The sequence below is a fragment of the Pongo pygmaeus genome, chromosome 6, assembly GCF_028885625.2.
Source record: "Pongo pygmaeus isolate AG05252 chromosome 6, NHGRI_mPonPyg2-v2.0_pri, whole genome shotgun sequence".
Taxonomy (NCBI): Eukaryota; Metazoa; Chordata; class Mammalia; order Primates; family Hominidae; genus Pongo; species Pongo pygmaeus.
This window is the reverse complement of record NC_072379.2, coordinates 94592305-94611054: the sequence shown is the minus strand read 5'-3', so window position 1 is coordinate 94611054 and position 18750 is coordinate 94592305. Positions and strand designations below refer to the sequence as shown.

The 18750-nt window shown below is 34.7% G+C and overlaps 1 protein-coding gene across 4 annotated transcripts in view; it reads right to left on the bottom strand.

Moving 5' to 3' along the window:
* The window catches only part of SEMA3E (semaphorin 3E), a 291418-nt gene that overhangs the window by 126170 nt on the left and 146498 nt on the right, over nt 1-18750 (bottom strand). For all 4 annotated transcript variants that reach the window (XM_063667667.1, XM_054496699.2, XM_054496698.2 and 1 more), the window contains exon 2: nt 5271-5431. In XM_063667667.1, coding sequence (XP_063523737.1) covers nt 5271-5431 — 161 coding nt within the window. The remainder of the gene's footprint in view (nt 1-5270; nt 5432-18750) is intronic.

Here is an 18750-nt window from a genome sequence, read left to right as displayed (position 1 = left end):
TAATTAAAAATAATATAGTTGCTAAGATAGAGAGGTATTGGTGCAGAGATAAATAAGTGAATCAAGGGAAGAGTGTTGAGGAATGTGGGGATCGAGCGGAACAACAGAGTAAGTGTGAGAGAGTGTGTGAGTTCATTGGGAATTCATGCACTGATGGAAGTAGTGGAACTCTGTATAACCACATTGGAAAGCTATTTGGCATTATCTTGACATTAACATATTCTATCATTGGCAACTCTACTCCTGAATATACATGCCCTGGATGCTTTCCCACATGCATGTCTCAGGAGAAGTTTACTAAAATGATCATAGCAACATTGATAAAATGAAATACGGGAAACCACCCAAATGTCCTTTGACATGGAATGGATAAATAAATTGTGCTATATTCATATGATGGAACATATTACACAGAATACAGAGTAAATAATAAGAGCTTATACATACTGCTATGTGCCAAGCACTGCTCTTGGTACTTTAAACAAATTAATTCATAATTAATTCTTATCTTCAAAGAAGAATAATATCCTTTTACAAATAAAGACATAGGGACACAAAGGGATTTAGGAACTTGCCCAATATTATACATGCATAACCAGGATTTAAACACCAAAATCCCAGTTGAGTGCTCCTGATTCACTGTTCCACTTCTACAGCAAATAAGGCATGGGTACAGGTAACATAATTAAACATAAGAAATAATATTAAATAAAAGAAAACAAAAGGCAATCCCAGAAGAATGCAACACACCATTGTATATGATTTTTACATAGCTCAAAAGTAGTGACACTAAATAATGTGTAGGAAAACAGTGTATAGAGAATATATACTGTCTGGGAAAATATATAATAATTTTTAAAAATGAAAACAAGAAAGCATAGTAGGTAGTAATTGCTCCTGGGCAGCAGCGTGCATGTGGAGGGAAATAGGGAGAAAACAAAGGTAGCTGCCTCTGCAATGGGATTGGTGATATTCTCATTCAGATGTTGGGAGCTGGGCTCAGAAGTATTTATTTTATTATACATTCTAATGAATTTATGTTATGTATATCCTTTTCTGTATGAAATGTTATGTTTTAAAAGATATTAAAGAAATAAATAGAAAGTGAAAAAATAAAAGGCTTTGGCTACATTTTCAAGGTGTTTGATCTGAAGGAAAGAAGGAAAGATGTATCACCGGGTAGATCCATGGTTAATGGTGTGTGTGTGTGTGTGTGTGTGTGTGTGTGTGTCTTTTTTGTTTGTTTTTTTAAGAGTGTCTCACTATGCTGCCCAGGCTGAGCTTAAACTCCTGGGCTCAAGCAATCCTCCTGCCTCAGCCTTCAGAGTAGCTGGGATTACAGGCATGCATCATATGTGTGTCTTCATTTGGAGGGTCTGAATTTTGTTTATAGATAGGTAAGCTAAATTAAGTGTGGAGACTTTTCCTGATTATCATGACTGTGGAGAGGGTGCTACTGGCATTTTGTAGGTACAAGCCAGGAATGCAGCTAAACATCCTGCAATGAACATGGCACTCCCATCCTTAACTATGAATTATCCAAGATGTCAGCAGTACCAACGTTGAGAAGCTCAGAGATAGAGAAAGCACAGCAGGAGAGATTAAAAAAATATATTATATCAGGAAAACAATTGAGAGAGTAAGGTCCAGACAAGACAGGAGGAGAGCTGGGCCCCAAAGCTGACATATTACATCTTCAGAGCCTGGTGAGCACCAAAGAACGGACTGTTTTCTTAAGCTCTCTCTTTTAAGCAGAAGGTCGTAAAGTAGACCTTACTCCTACCCTGATGCTAATAAAAGCAGCCTCAGAGGGCATATTGAGGTTTTATTGCTTATCATTCTGAAGTAACAGGAAGAACAAGTACAAAATAAGAAATGCAGGTGGGGCTGATGTTACATCAGAGCTAATGAAGCACAACAAGCCTTAGGATTCCTTCCTGGCACCTGCCCAGACTGGCACCTGCCCAGACTGGCACCTGAGAGGAGTCTTTGCAATTTTGAAATTTTTTAAGTTTGAGTTAATTATATTAGTTAAAAGTCCCCCACTCCCCCAAGTTGTATACATTTTGGGCTCCACAAAATAAGGACTTGCCCTGGAGTATGAGGTACTCAAATAGGTTTTATAGCTACTTTCCTTGACATCCTGGCTAGATGGCACCCTGAAGCTCAATGGCCACATACCACTCTATTTAGTTCCCTAAGATGCAGTTCATAAAGCCTCATCACCCTCCGGGTCTCCTACCCTTATATAGTTTTCACAGGTCATTTCCTCCATGAAAGCCCAGCTTCCTAGTATTAAAGTGCTGAAGGTATAATTAGGCCAAAACAATACATGAGAGTGAGTAGGTGATTCAATTTCCCCTGCTCTGAAGGGGAATCACATTACAATGAGAAGCTGCTATCTCTTGGTCTTATGGTCCGCATAGGAAACAACAGCTCAGGAAAATTGTTATTAAATTTTGTGTACATGAGTCACCTATTTGTTATAAATGTGGATTCCAGGGAACCACTCCATGAAAGTCACATAATATTTTGGTCCAAGGATGATAATTTGAGAACTACTTCCTCAGTGAAAAGGTTGTTAATTTTCTGAAATGACAGATCTTTTATAGGTTCTTCTAATATTCACATATTAACAATTTTAATATGGTGATCGATCTATGACAGCCTTGTTTATGATCCCTAGGTTAGATACTCCTTCACAGAAAATCAGAGTAAGTAGATGATATCAGAGGAAGAGAGAGAGAGAGAGAGAAGATAAAGAAAGAGATAGTGGCAAAGCCAGTTAGGATTGAAGTTGGAAGGAGATCAACCAAGAAGTGAGAGAAAAACCCATTGAATTTGACTGGCAGGAGGTCGTGTGTGTGTATATTTTATATATATGGAGAGAGGAAGAGTGAAAGAGAGCAATTAGTATACATATGTTTGAAGTCAAAAGAGAACTACATAGAAAATAAAGACATTAGAAAGAAATGAAAGATTAGGGTGAAATGCAATATTTGCTTCTACTTTAACCTGTAATCACAAAAACGATAGAAAAAGGATTAAAAAGACATAATCCAAAAAGGATAAATAAAACTGGAGTGTAGATGCCAAAGAAATATCAGCAACATTTTAAAAACTCTAAAACATATGGGCAAGTGTTGGCACTTTGCATGCTAGGAAAAGCGGAAATCTGCTTGCAAGGTGACGGAAGCCAATATGCAAGCTGATTCATAAAAAAGACTCCAGAAATTCTCGGAAATTAGAAGCCTAGAGAGTGAGAAGAGGGGTGGGTGTGGATGAAATCAGAAGTGTTTCAAAGCATGCATAATAAGCAGTAACGCCAGACAATAAAGGGGGAACAATCTGACTTAGAGGAGTCCCAGGAAGAAAGTCAAGAAGAGAATGAAGAGAAGAAAAGATACAACAGAAATAATGAGCATTCTCTAGAGCTGAAGGCCATGGGGTCCCTGGTAGAAAGTTCCATTGTGTCTCAGTGCAAGGGGTATAAAAAGAGAGATGCTAAGATAAATAGGAGAAGGTTTTAAAACACAGAGATTAAAGAAGGGATTCCAAACACATGGGCGAGAGACAGGTTACACCCAAAACTTTGAAATTAGGAAGAATCGGACTTCTCAGCAGCTATACTAGAAGTTTGGAAACAATGGAGCAGTATCCTCAAAATTCTGAAGCAAGTGGTTTCAACCTAGAATTTTATATCCATCTATCAATAATGTGTGAAGTTGGAATAATACAATTTTCAAACATACAAGATTCAACACTGGACTCTGTATCCTTCTTCCAGAAGCTAGGAGAGGATATGCTTCCACAACATGGCAGACTATAGGTGGTGGGCCTGAGAAACTGAAGTTCTATATAAGTCAAGGGCTGAGAGAATGCTCCAGGTGATGGTGAAGCTAAGCTCCAGCCGGACAAGTGGAGCATGGAGGATACCTTCAATTAAAAACCAAAACATTGTAAACTGATGAAAACTGGTAAATTGTACTACATTGAGAGGAGTATAAAAACTTTTGTAGAGAGGTTGGCAAAAAAATAGTGAAACTAATATAAAAATCTTATCAAATGGAAAAAATGGGATAATGTTTAATTTCAAGAGAAACAAGAAAATTGCAGATAGAAGTAAAGGAAAGAAGGAAGGAAACAAGGGCAGAAGAAAGGGAGGGAAAAGTGTGATGAAATTCCAACAGGTGGCTCAGTGGTGAATACTATCTTCCTAATCATAATAAGGTAAAGACACTGGTATTTAACCAAAAATTTTTGTATAATTATTTTGGGAAGATGGGAGGCAAGTGATTGGAGGGTTGCTGATGAAGTATGGTACACAGATATTTTAACTGTGGTATTGCAAGAGAAGGATGCTAAAATCCTCATCTTCCTTAAAGATGTATTTCTTAACAGATATTGCCTAAAATGAAACATATCAATAAACAGTACACAAATGTTATTTTGAAATATGTAGGGAAGAACCAGAAGAAACAACAAAAAGTTTAAAATTATTACCTCTAGGGATAGGGAACTGGCAGAAACCAAGGAATGATGCTTTATGTCATAATTAAAAAAAAATGACTTTAGAAAATATGGACATGGCTCATAAGCATAAAAATAAATCAATTATAAAAAAAGTATATTACATAATACATGCACTTATGCCAAAAATATTGTGTTCTAAATATTTATGTATGTTTTGTGTAAGATTTATTAGTCTAAGAAAATTTGGCTAAATTATTTGTGTAATTATAGACTATAATTACAGATTATTTTTCTCTTTTTCCAAAAGATGTTGGTACTTTCTTGTTTTAAATGTGTAAGTTACTCCACCCACCAAGTTAAAGGAGCATCCACCTGAAGTAGTGATATTACCGACAGAACTATATGAGGTAGTTATATTGAGGCCACATATTTACATTTCTTCAAGCTTGCGCTTTGGAATGGTAAAGCCCAGAGGAACTGGTGGTGATTCATCATGCTCCAAACCCAGGTCTCAGGACAGTGGGTGTGGTGACAAGGGCCACCATGCAGGAGGAATGTCAAATGCACCAGGCAAGAGTGTCTGGAAATCCAGGTATCAGTGTTGTACTAGAAAAGTTCATACAACATGATTTAGAAATCATTTCCTCAAAATGATTTCAGTTTTAACTAATATTTTATTTAAAAAGTAATCACTCAAAATTTTAAAGTGGTCAATACAATTAAAAAAAGACAAGCAACAGTCTTGAAATTTCCCCCCTTTTCTATCTCTACTGAAATGCAGTTTGATATTTCTATACCTCTTTATAGCCGTCACTGATTCTCTCCAAGCTGAGGGAATATACAAGGTCCCTGCCTCCCACGAAGAGCCGCTCTTGATATTCATCCAGCAGCATTGTATGGAGATCAAGAAATCCAAAAGGGCTATGAAATATTGATGTTCTGTTCAGATTCAAGAGGTCTGAAATGCAAAGTGATACATACACTAAGCACATGAGAAAATGTAAATACCTTTATCACCCTTTTCTCATAGCTCTGTTTTCATCCCTATTGGAACTGAGTCATTAACATTCATTTTATCATACATATACTGGCAAAGAATTTTAATGTGCACAAGTTAAAATATTTCATAAATTTATGGATCTAAAAACTTTATCAATTTAATATGTAAGAAAAATATTCTATATTTTTAAACACAGAAAAATAGTCATCCTTCACAATCTTTAACATAAAGTGCTAGGTGAAAGTCATTTTACAGCTCCTCTAATGTATAATGGTTCCAAATCTACATTAAACCCACCAGAGTGTGTTTATTGAATTCCAGATAAATGCCACTCAGAAAAATAATGTTTCTACTTGAAATTGGTTTTGATAGTCACATCCAAAATCAAATTTTCCCAGTCTGCAAACTATCAGGGTCATCAATACAATGAGGCATTAAGGTGGTAACAGTTACAGTAGGGATCACTGATAAAACTGGTGGGAATATATTTTCAATTATTGCAATTTTTGCTAATACTCTTGCATTCGTGCCTATGTCAGAAATTTTGAGCTATGTTTTACCTATATACATGGAATTGTAAGAAGTCAGAATCTGGCAAACCTCTCGTGTGTGCATTTGTTTGTTGAACATATTTAATTGCATATGGCAGTTCAGTACTTAAGGTTGGTAAAACAATATATGAGAGCCTTTGGTGATGAGAGAGAATAAAAACCCCAGGCCTAGACTCTGGATGCTGAAGAATTCCTGAAGAGGCCTTTTGGCAAATGTTGACAAGTTAGGAGATAACTTTTTTTTTACAAAGATCAATGCCTAATGCCTCTAACAGAGAATGTGAATTCTTGGTGACTAGGACTCTAAAATCTAAACAAATGATAATATGAAGTAGGACAAATCTACAGCACTGTGCCCACTCTTACACTTTCTGTTTCTGAGAAAGAAGAGATGAAGTATATGTCTCTGTATTAATAATATATTCCTTATCTATGTCTCTACCCTCAAACTGTTGATGCCCAAAACTTTGTGGAATAGAGTTAACTTTAAATCTTTAGTTTAAAATGAACAATACTGCTAAAAGTATGTTTTCCTCTGTATTAATAATATATTCCTTATCTATATCTCTACCCTCAAACTGTTGATGCCCAAAACTTTGTGGAGTTAAATTTAAATCTTTAGTTTAAAATGAACAATAGTGCTAAAATCAATGTATCCCTTATAAAGGTAAAACTTTCTCTTATTGAGTTACCTTTGAGATATTGAGTCTTTTGACTATTCACCTAAATAAATAATCTGAGAATAAGTTTTGAGGGTGGGAAAAAAGAAATAATAGGTATAACACATAAGAGGTTTGCCAGATTCTGACATTTTAAAATTAAATATGTATAGGTAAAACATATAGCTTGAAACTTCTGACATAGGCATGAATGAAGAGTATTAGCAAAAATTTCAATGGTAGAAAATCAATTCCCTAATATTCCTTCTTTTCCCACCCTCAAAACTTACTTGGGAAGGAAAAGAAAATAGTTTGAAAAATTAGAGCTTCTTGAATCCTGGAAGACAATTTTTTTCCATTTAATAAAAAGTAGAATCACACAGCTTTCCTTTGCATACAGCAAGAGAAGCACAGGTTGGGATCCACTAGCATAACAAAAATATAGCTCAAAACTGTCTGCTATCATTATAATTTGTCTTTATACATAAGCATTTATGTTTATATCAGGGCTGCCAAGTGGATTTTTAGAAAAGTTTTCCCAGTTATTCCAATAGTTTGCAACATTTCCCAGTTTTAATGCACAGTGAAATAATCTGAATGGGTACAACTGATGAAAGGATGGTTACGCACTAGCTTGAATAGGTTCCTAGACTACAGAGCTACCCAAAACACTCAGGTGTAGAGCTTAGGGGACTAAGCTGGGAAATAAGAGAAAGTCATGAAAGGATTCAATTATGAGAGATTTTAGTAAGAGGCAGCCCATCCAGTAAAGGAGGCACTCCATGAGTGAATCCGTCTAGGGATGAGCTTGCCTGCTACCCACTGAGGTGATTAATACCTCATTATCCCTGCATGCACATGGCAAGATAGATACCAACTTTTACTTGCTTTTATGACTTAGCAATTTGCCTACTTGCTAAGTATATTACAGTTCTAATAGTCTAAAGGTAGTAGTTCTTATTTCTTTGTAAATAATAGTAGAAACTAATTATTGAATCATCAATCTTATTTTGCTCTGGTGTATCACCTTCTCTTCTAATCTATTCTTCCTCTCTATGGCCAAATCTATCCTATGAAATCACAAATATGTGCACGTTTCTGTGGGTACATACTTTGGAGAAAGCAAAGGGAAAGAACTGAAGTGTGCATACAACAAATGCAAATTTTGTGAATCTTCATTTTTAATGATCTTTACATTTATACACACACACACACACACACACACATATATATACTTTTACAAAACAGTAAACAACCACTGTGTGACAGTTTAAATTACCAATGTATTTTATTTTACTGGAGAAACCTGGGTGCTCAAAAATTTAATGACTATCTTATGGTGATACACTATTACAATAAAAATCACTTAATTTACCTCTAAAAACATGAGAATTAAAGTATAACAGGTGTGTATATTATAACCAAAGGTCTTTGTAGACTGAGAATCTGGAGGGCCAGGTTTTAGTCTTGGCTTTGACAATAATTGCGTAGGTAAACTTGAACAACCTCTTAACCTCTTTAGACTGGATTCTTCACCTGTTAATCACCCTTCTACCTTTAAAATTCTTAATTCTTTGACTAAATTACATTTCTAAAATGAAGCTGATAAAACAGTGCAAAAAAAGAAAGAAGCAAATTGACAGATGTTTTATGGAGTCCTTTGAAGTACAGTGCTGAGGTTTTATTTTTGTTTTGCATACTTTTGGAAGCTTATCAAAGGGAGGGAGTGGTGAATAGCAAGTCTAACTATCACATGTCCCATGTTTAAGCTTGCCTAAAGTGAAGTAGCTGGAAAATTCATTTACAACTTTTGTTCTGACCCTAAATGATTATAATGTCAGTGAAAAAAAATGTAATAAGGAATTTTGGAGATTACTTTTCCTGATTCATTCATATTGCCTCAGAGAAAATTGTTGCCAAAATATGTCTGGATACATAAAACTGAATATCATTATATACCATAGGTAATAAGTTGAGAAATGTCATTTTATTTATGAAGATACTTCTTAGAATAATTTCTAAGGTCATTTTTTAAATTTATACAACCTAATGAACAGACTATAGTTTTCTTTAAACATTTCATAATATAAGAAAAGAAAAATGCACTGAATGCTTCGGCTACTCTCTACCCTGACCAATACCATACAACAAAACGGTGACAACAATTGAAGTCCTAAGACATTAAGACTTGTCAGTAGATAGACATTATTTTAAAATCATAGCACTAACTAGAGTTTATGAATGCCATGGTTTATATTTTTCATGTCCACTTTCACTGGCATAAATCCTATCTTGATCCTTAATTTTCTCTAAGGCCTGGACTGCTTTTCCTAACTGGTTACAATTTTGTAACATCCTTGACTTTATTCAAGAAAGGTTAGAAGTATCCATTACAGGTGAATATTTGTGCTTTAGACATATATCTGCAATAATGGACACAGAGCTATTCTAAAATAGAAACTATTTTTGAAAAGATATGAATGTTTATTATATATTTACTCTTATTTATTCAATATTAACTCAATTTTTCTACTTTATTTGATTAATTTGCCTCTTTCCAGAAAGGATCTGAGATGACTTATACAAATATATCCAATCAAATAAACAAATATATTTCTAGGGGAGTAAGGGTAAGAGAAAAACAGTTAAGATGAGTGGGTTGTAATAAATTTAACTGGAAGTCATCTGCTAATATCTGATACATTATTAAAATGAATCCCAAATTTGACCTCAGGCTTCCCAAAATCCAAAGTAGAGGAAGTCATTGTAATACAAGAAAAAAAAAACAGCATCAATTGCTTAGGAGCATTATCTAGTATTAAGAACTAAGAGAAATTTCTTCTAAGGTCTTAATATGTATACCGAAAAATACTATGGTGGACATTCAACATCACTAAGAATTAAGGTGTAAAGTTCCACACCTGTGCTTATAACTACATCCCTTAATAAAAGACGACTAAACTAACATCAAAATTCACTCTGCCAAAAGTCACTTTATGGCCTTAGGTAGCCATGTTATTTGGAATATTAATGACTGCAATGAACAGAGATTAAATTAAGGTAATGTAAAGGTGAGGACAGAAATCCTGGCCTCATGGTAATCGGAAAACGAACAGAAGCCAAGGTAATTTATCTCTTAGAAGATGCTGCATCTTTGCATCTTGCTTCTCTTAATGCCACTGCTTCACTGTACTGATTCTAAAGGGCTTATTATTTAGTTTGTTCATGGCCAAATATGTCTGTTAGCTCCCAATTATATATAAATTTCCAGCTCCCACATCACCACAGTGTGACAATAGCTCCTGCATTTCACAATTCAAATTCTCAAGGGAAATAACGAAATTGTGTCAGCTAGTGTTCATAATTCATAGATTGCTGGCTTCATCTAGATTGGATGTGTTGTGAACAATTATCTATCTGCAGTTAAAATGTGGAAGCCACATGGTAAAAAGTGTGGTTTCTATAATTAATGTGTATGGGGTCACAGCAGTCAACATGAAGCAGGTTTCAATTCCATAGCAAACTTAACCAGTCTGTCTTTATCAATGAACAAATTTATAATACCATAAATTTGTTACAATCTGTATTTCTGCTAGACTAAATAAGTTGGCCTGCTGTTGATAGCTTTTCATGATTATATAATCATGTTTAGATGTTCATGATATTTAGATGTTCAATCATATATAGATGTTTACGATTATATAATTATATTGCATGTTGGAGAGTATCTGCCAAATATGAAAATTTGAGTCTTCATTAATTGATCTTAAGTCATTTTTCCTGATAATAACTGGATTGTGAAAGTGACCCACATGACTGGAGGATAAATTTCATATCTGCATAGAGAAGAATGCTTCTATTTCCAATCTATTTTATAATGAGATTTTCGTCTATCTCATCCATATGAAATTCATAGAAATTGCAGTATGCTTTATTTGTAAAAAGAGCAATATAAACATAAAACAATGAGATCAAAGCAGTAAACTGTGATAAACCATGGAATTCTGAAGTTTAAGAAAGAAGCGGAAACATAATTATTAGGGGAAATCTGGGGAAAAAACATACATATAGCACATATGGAAACAAATTGTTTTTAATATGTTCTTTTAATATGTTGAAAAAAACTATTTTAAAGAAGAAAAAATATGAACTCTTCTGTGAGTAGGACGTCATCAAAGAGGACACAAAAAGTGAATTTGCATAAAAAGAATTCAACTTCGTTAAATGTTCAAAGGAATGAGGATGAAAATATCATTTTAAGAGGTATTTTTAAAAATTACAATAGTGAAAATGAGAATTCAGGCTCTTCTAGAGACCTATGTAAAATTTCTATATTACACAAATTTTCTCCAGTGAACAGGTGTTACTTTATCAAAAATGAAATTATATAAGTAAAAGGGGAAGATGTACGAGATGTCTCCTTTTTTATGCAACCAAATTTCCTCCTACATCCGGGTACTGATCCTCCCCACCCTAACTCTCAAGGTGATAATAACAGTTAATAAATATTTATTGAGCAGTTACATGGCATGTACTATCTAAGGGCTAGACATTTTTATGTCATGTAATCATTGTGACACCTCCTCAGAAATACTATTATCCCCATTTTCTGCATGCAAAAAGAGAATTTATTAGAGATTCAGTACAGAGCTAAGGTTATTTGGTCAGTGTTGGTGACAAAATTTGAACAACAGAAGTTGACTGGAGAGCTTTGTTACAATGCACATGAGATTTCTAAATATTATTTTTAAAATACCCTAGTAATTAAAAGTCTAGTCTATTAAGGGATTATAATGTGTCAGAAATGAATGCATTTTTTGCAGAGCCTGATATAAATAATAAGATAGAAGGTTTTAAAAATATTTAATAGGTTGTATTGAGATAATTCAAAATAATTTAATGGCAACAAGATAAATAGAAAAATTCAGGTTAATATCAATTCAATTTTAATCACCTTTATTGTGTATTTTATAAACTATCTGAAATAATTACAAATTTTTTTGTTGCTTTGACTTATTGATTTATGACATTTTTAGTTTTACATATCTCATTTTTGAGAAAACTGAAATATTTTTACCTAATTTGCCATGGAGTTTCAAAATGTATTGAATATTTTTTGCATTTACTGAAGGCAATATAAAGGCAAGCAAGGCTTTCTTCCCTCCTTAAGAATTTTTCCTTTCTTAGTTTTAGAGTCACTCCTTTAAGTCATATTAATTATCTGAACTCCAAATCACAGTCCCTGGACTTGGCATATTTACCAAGTAACTGCTGACTCCTTTAAATCCCTTCTTCATGCTGCTTCAAGCTGCCTGGATGAAAGAAACAGAAAATATACAGGAAGATGGGGACAGAAGAAACTCTAATCTCAGGTAATCTCAAGAAAACACAGTGAAATAATGGACAGTGCTGACTCCGTTAAATGAAGCAAGCTCATCTTGAGTTCTTCCTACTCTAAAAATAACATGAATTGCTTGGGGAGGGAATGGACAAAGAAATAAGATGAAACTGAAATGCACCAACTCAGAGTTCATCCGGAAATTTTCTAAAGAGGGAACTAATTATTATTGCTAAGCTACATGCTAATTATCAGCTGTCAATGAAGATATACTCTGAGGATTTAGTCATTTCCTCTCGTGGCCTTTCCTTTTAACCTGCAAGAGACACAGTTTTAAAACTCACTGACATCACTATATTACAAAGACAGTTCTCTACACTTTGTCACAATATATTGAAACGCTGTAGTCCCTTGTGTACGATGAAGGAGAGGAGAACACACATTTTTCAGCACTCAAACGAAAATAGATTTCAGGGGAGAGGTGTTTCTTTCTTGAATGCACATTTCTTGTTCTACCGTCACCTGCCAAGTAAAGACTTCCTGAGACTCAAGACTTTAATTAAACTTGTCGCGGTTTTCTGAGTTAATTACCTTATTCAATATTGTCCTAAGGTTAATTCAACAAAAAAAAAATTGAATTTCAGGCAGTAAGCATTGTTAATGAAAATGAAATATGGAAATAGCCATTAGAAATTTTCTTTAACTTTGTAATGGTTCTAAAGGAAAAGGTTTCTCACAACATGCTTTGATGATTTTGACAGATTTGACTGATGATCACTAGTGGCTTATGATGTTGAAACAGATTCGTAAAGAAATAAGCAATTAACTTTTTAAAAAGTATAAACACAGACTAGCTCATTGATTTGCTAATTGCTCTTTTTAGCAATGGACAATCGGCTTGTCTTTCATGCATTCTTTGAACTTTTAGATTCTATTATTTTCATAAGTCAAAGGTGTACAATAGGCATTGTTGTACTAAAAGTTGCTCAGTCATAAACCACTTTCCAAAGAAAGCAGGAGTTCAAATATACATAGGAATAGCCTAGACGTTAATTCTCCAATTAAAGAAAACAAAATAATATAATTTATAATTTTCAGATTCCTTGTATTCTTATCATATGTAAATTATTATTTAATGTTATATGGAAAAGTAAAAATGGAAGTTAAGATGTATTTAATGATTAAGATGACATTCATGATAAACTGCTTCTACTTAATAAATAGTAAATATATTTTCTCTTATGGTTTTCTTAACATTTTCTTTTCTTTAGCTTATTTGATTATAACAATACAGTATATAATACATATAAAAATATGTGTTACTCAACTGTTTATGTTATCAGTAAGGCTTCTGGTCAACAGTAGGCTATTAGTAATGTTTTCGGGGATTCAAAGGTTATATATACTCCAGCTTTAGACTGCACTGGGGTTTAGCATCCCTAACTCCCAAGCTGTTCAAGCATCAGCTGTATATTGAACATTCACTGTGTTAGGAACTATATCTGGAGTTTCAGAGGAATACTAAAGATCAATATAATTCTATAAATATAACACAAATCAGATTTTAGTATCCATTGTATTTCTGAAATTTAGTTTTAGAGATTTTTTTTTCAAACTTGTATACTTAATAAAATCAGGCACATTCACCTTTTTTAATTTTTTTATTTTATTTTTTTATTTTTGAGACAGAGTCTCACTCTGTTGCCCCCGCTGGAGTGCAGTGGTGCGATCTCGGCTCACTGCAGCTTCCACCTCCCAGGTTCAAGCGATTCTCCTGCCTCAGCCTCCTGAGTAGCTGGGATTACAGGCATGCGCCAGTATGCCTTGCAAATTTTTGTCTTTTTAGTGGAGAGGGGGTCTCCCCATGTTGGCCAGGCTGGTCTCAAACTCCTGACCTCAAATTATCTGCCCACCTTGGCCTCCCAAAGTCGTGGGATTACAGGTGTGAGCCACTGTGCCCAGCCCTTTATAAGATAATATAAATATGGTTCAAAACCCAAAGTAATATAAAGGTTTAGAGTGATAAAGATAAACTTCCTTCCATCTGGACTTTCCTTCTATTTAGTTCTCACTTCTTTGCCCTCAATGGATTAATCCTGTCTAAAATCTTGGGCATTCCTTCAAGTTTTTTATGCATATGCAACAAATTAGATGTATAAATCTTTATTAATTCTCAACTTTTTTACAGTCAAAAGGAATCGTAATATAAACCTTTTTCTTTACCTTTCTTTTCTTCACTTAAAATATCTTAGAAGTATTTCTGTATCAAAACTTAGAGAGGTTATAGTTGCAAATAACATTTCGTTGTATGGATCACCTGTGGTGGGCATTTGAAATCTTTTACATTTTTACTACTAATATAGCACTCCAATGTATATATATGAATATATGTCCATTCACAGATGTGCAAATATATTGGTAAGATAAATTTTAAAGTGGAATTACTGAGTCAAAAGCATTTGTAATTTTAACAAATACTGCCAACTTTGCTTCCATAGGGATTATATCACTTTAAAATTCCCTGACTGTATGCAAGAGTGCCAGTATCTCCATAACCTCATAAACCATATGTAATTAAAGTTTAGGGTGTTTTACTAATTTGATTGAGAAAATATAGTTTGAATTTCTCTTATTATAAGGTGAGGTTAAGCATCTTTTCATATATCTTAGGGTACTTTTGTGATTGTTCTTATTACATTCATTGTCTATTTTTCTGTTGGATTAAAGTTGCTTGTCCATATTTGAATTTAAGGAATTTTTAAACTGTTAAGTTTTATGTTATGAAGGTCATGGCTGAGAGATGAAGGAAACTGGGCCTTTAAATGTAGAAATTTGTGTATCACTTATGTTGGAAAGATATTTTAAAGGTGTTTTATTTTAAAAAATACAGTTAATTCCCTTTTTTATCTCATGCAGCCTCCTCTTTCATAAACTCAATTCTTGATTATCTGGAATAATTAACCAATTTAACAATTAACAGCTTATAAAATGCTTATAATTTTAAATGCACATATGCACACGTATGCGCATGAACACACAATGTTATTCATCAGAAGTGGGCAAGGGGCATTCTCAGTCTTCCAGAGGCTGAATTTGGACATCAACAAAGTCCTAGGCACTCCTATTCAACTGGCGAATTATGTGGGGATAAGAAATGTGTGGCTTTACCCAAAATAGAGCACTTATTTGTGAGAATTCCAGAATTTTGACTAACGAATGTTTTATAATAAGATGTTATGGATATTCAGCCAAAGCAGAAGTTAAGGAAGCCAAGAATATATATGAACTACTATAGTATTTTTCTGCAACATTAGCCACTTAAAACTTACTTAAAAGAGGCCAGGTGTGGCGGCTCGCGCCTGTAATCCCAATACTTTGGAAGGCCAAGGTGGGTGGATCACAAGGTCAGGAGTTCGAGACCAGCCTGGCCAATATGGTGAAACCCCATCTCTACTAAAAATACAAAAATTAGCCAGGGATCGTGGCAGGCACCTGTAGTCCCAGCTACTAGGGAGGCTGAGGCAGGAGAATCGCTTGAACCCGAGAGGTGGAGGTTGCAGTGAGCTGAGATCAGGCCACTGCACTTCAGCCTGGGTGACAGAGTGAGACTCCGTCTCAAAAAAAAAAACAAAACAAAACAACAAAAAAACTTACTTAAAGGAGGGGAGAGAATGAAAACAGATTTCTAGGAATCCTACCAAATGCTTTCAGTAGTATAATAGCCCATATTTTATAGGTATGATCATCATCTAAACATCTATCTAACTTTCTTCCTTTTTCTTTTTTCTTTTTTTTTTTTTTTGAGATAAAGTTTAGCTCTTGTTGCCCAGACTGGAGTGCAATGGCATGATCTTGGCTCACTGCAACCTCCGCCTCCCGGGTTCAAGCGATTCTCCCACCTCAGCCTCCCAAGTAGCTGGGATTATGGGCATACGCCACCATACCCAGCTGTTGTTTGTATTTGGTAGAGATGGGGTTTTGCCATTTTGGTCAGGCTGGTCTCGAACTCCTAACCTCAAGCAATCCACCTGCCTCGCCCTCCCAAAGTTCTGGGAATACAGGCATGAGCCACCACGCCCGGCCTCTTCCCTTCAAAATACTTTCATGTATTCTATGAAATTGTCTGTGGTAACAAAGCTTTGATTTTATTTAGGTACTTATTTTTTAATGTTAAGCATGTTTAGATAGGATTCATTTTACAGCAATATTTTAAAAGTCAGCTTTTCTGGATTATGCCATTTTACAGAGAATTAGCTCTTATACAATATTTAAAACTTAGTAAGATACTATTATTTTATACATTTACATCATATTCTTTCTTAGGATTAGGTCTAAAATAAATGGATGATATCTGGTTACTTCGTCATTAATTCACATTAAAATACATATTTAACAATTTTTATTTCATTCGCTAAATCTGCACCACCATAAAACAAAATTCATTTTGCTAGATGCCTTCTGATTTATGAACAAAGTTAGCTAATGTATACATAAGTGTAATGTTATAATTATATATTATTTAAATCATAAATACATTTCAGTTTTATCTCAACTCAAAAACATCCTGTTATAGAACGAATGTATTCTCTACGATCTGTATTTTTAATTGAAGTCATGCTAAGAAGTTGAATAGGTCTATCATCTACTTTTTTTTGTTGTTTTTGAGATGGAGTCTTTCTCTGTCACCCATACTGGAGTGCAGTGGCATGATCTTGGCTTACTGCAACCTCCACCCCCCGGGTTCAAGCAATTTTTGTGCCTCAGCCTCCCAAGTAGCTGGGATTACAGGCGTGTGCCACCACACCCAGCTAATTTTTGTATTTTTAGTAGAGACAGGGTATTATTGCCAGCCTGGACTATTATCTACTTCTTCGTCTGATCATTTTAATGACAGGTCTAATGTAACTTGTTAATACATATATAATTTTTTAATGTTTTTGTTGAAATTGTGTACTTTAACAAAAACTTTATTGATCTTTGGCCTATAACATGTTTTCTCTAGTAAATAATCCATCTTATAACAACAAAGAAGCAAATTAACTAAAACTGGAATCACATTTTTTTCTTCATATACTGAATTGAATATTTGATAATTTAAGTTTTTCAAATATGACTCCCAAATTTTTGTCTTCTATCTTGACCCCCAAATTCATACTTGATCAGCCAAGTCCTAATAGTTATCTTCTCTTAGAGTCTAAAAGTCTTCTGAAATTTAGCAAATTAATAATATGGTCTTGATTACCAGAGACAAACCAACTCCTTTCCCAGGCTTCCACTCAGTAAATGGTTCTTCGGCTTTTGGCAAAAACGTAAGATTTGTCCTTATTCTTCTTTCTTGAGTGCCACACTATCTATCCTTAGCATCTCCTCTACCACCTCTCATCTGGACCACTGAAAGGTCTTCCTATTATTCTGTCTTCTATGCTCCGTGCCTCCCTCGACCACCACCAATCAGTTCACCTCACAGTAGCCAGAGTGATCATTTCTTTCTTTTTTTTTTTTTTCTTTTATTATTATTATTATTATTATACTTTAGGTTTTATGGTACATGTGCGCAATGTGCAGGTAAGTTACATATGTATACATGTGCCATGCTGGTGCGCTGCACCCACCAACTCGTCATCTAGCATTAGGTATATCTCCCAATGCTATCCCTCCCCCCTCCCCCCACCCCACAACAGTCCCCAGAGTGTGATGTTCCCCTTCCTGTGTCCATGTGTTCTCATTGTTCAACTCCCACCTATGAGTGAGAATATGCGGTGTTTGGTTTTTTGTTCTTGCGATAGTTTACTGAGAATGATGATTTCCAATTTCATCCATGTCCCTACAAAGGACGTGAACTCATCATTTTTTATGGCTGCATAGTATTCCATGGTGTATATGTGCCACATTTCTTTCTTTAAAAATATAAATTGGGTCGTGATGTTCCTCCCGTTGTTTCCCAACTCCTTTAGATTAAAATCTGGCTCAAAGTCTGTCATTATCTCTTGGTTGCCTACCTCAGCCCTGGTGTTGCTCCACTTTCTCCTTTTCTCACAGAGCTCTAGGGCTTGGGCTTTAGAGTTTGGCCTGGACTCTCCTTCTGTCTGCCACCCACCTCCTTCTGACCTCCATGCTATTGGCTCCTCCTCTCATTTGGATCTTCCCTCTGTCTTCCCAGTCTTAAGAAATAAGCCCTCCCAGTCTTAAGAAATAAATAAGCCTTCCCAGTGTTAAGAAATCTAAAGATTCCAACCAGGCATTCTAAGTTGCACCATTATCTTTTCATATCCTATATTGCATGAATGCTACTAGGTTTTGTGTTTTTTTAAATTTGTTTGGTTGGTTTTTCTTTACTTATATATGTTTTCTCTCTTCTGACAAGAAACATGTTCCATAAGAAATGGCAAGCCTTTCCATCTTGGTCACTGTGATATCCCCAGGACCTAGACCAGTTCCTATGGTTTATTTAGTAAGCACTAGATAACAATATGTTAAATGAATGAACTTTTCTGTGTTTCACTGTCCTCATTGTGAAATAGGGATAATAATAACTAACTGGTAGGACTGCTGTAAGAATCAAATGATTCGTAGTACCTAATGGACAGCAAATATATATGACTTTCTTTCTCTCTCTTTTTTTTTTTTTTTTTTTTTGATGTCAATAAGTTATGGGTCAGGGGCAGTGAATGCAAATTTCCCTTGCTGAAATAGGGCTTTCTTAATTAAGTTCTGTCAAGTGGGCATAGT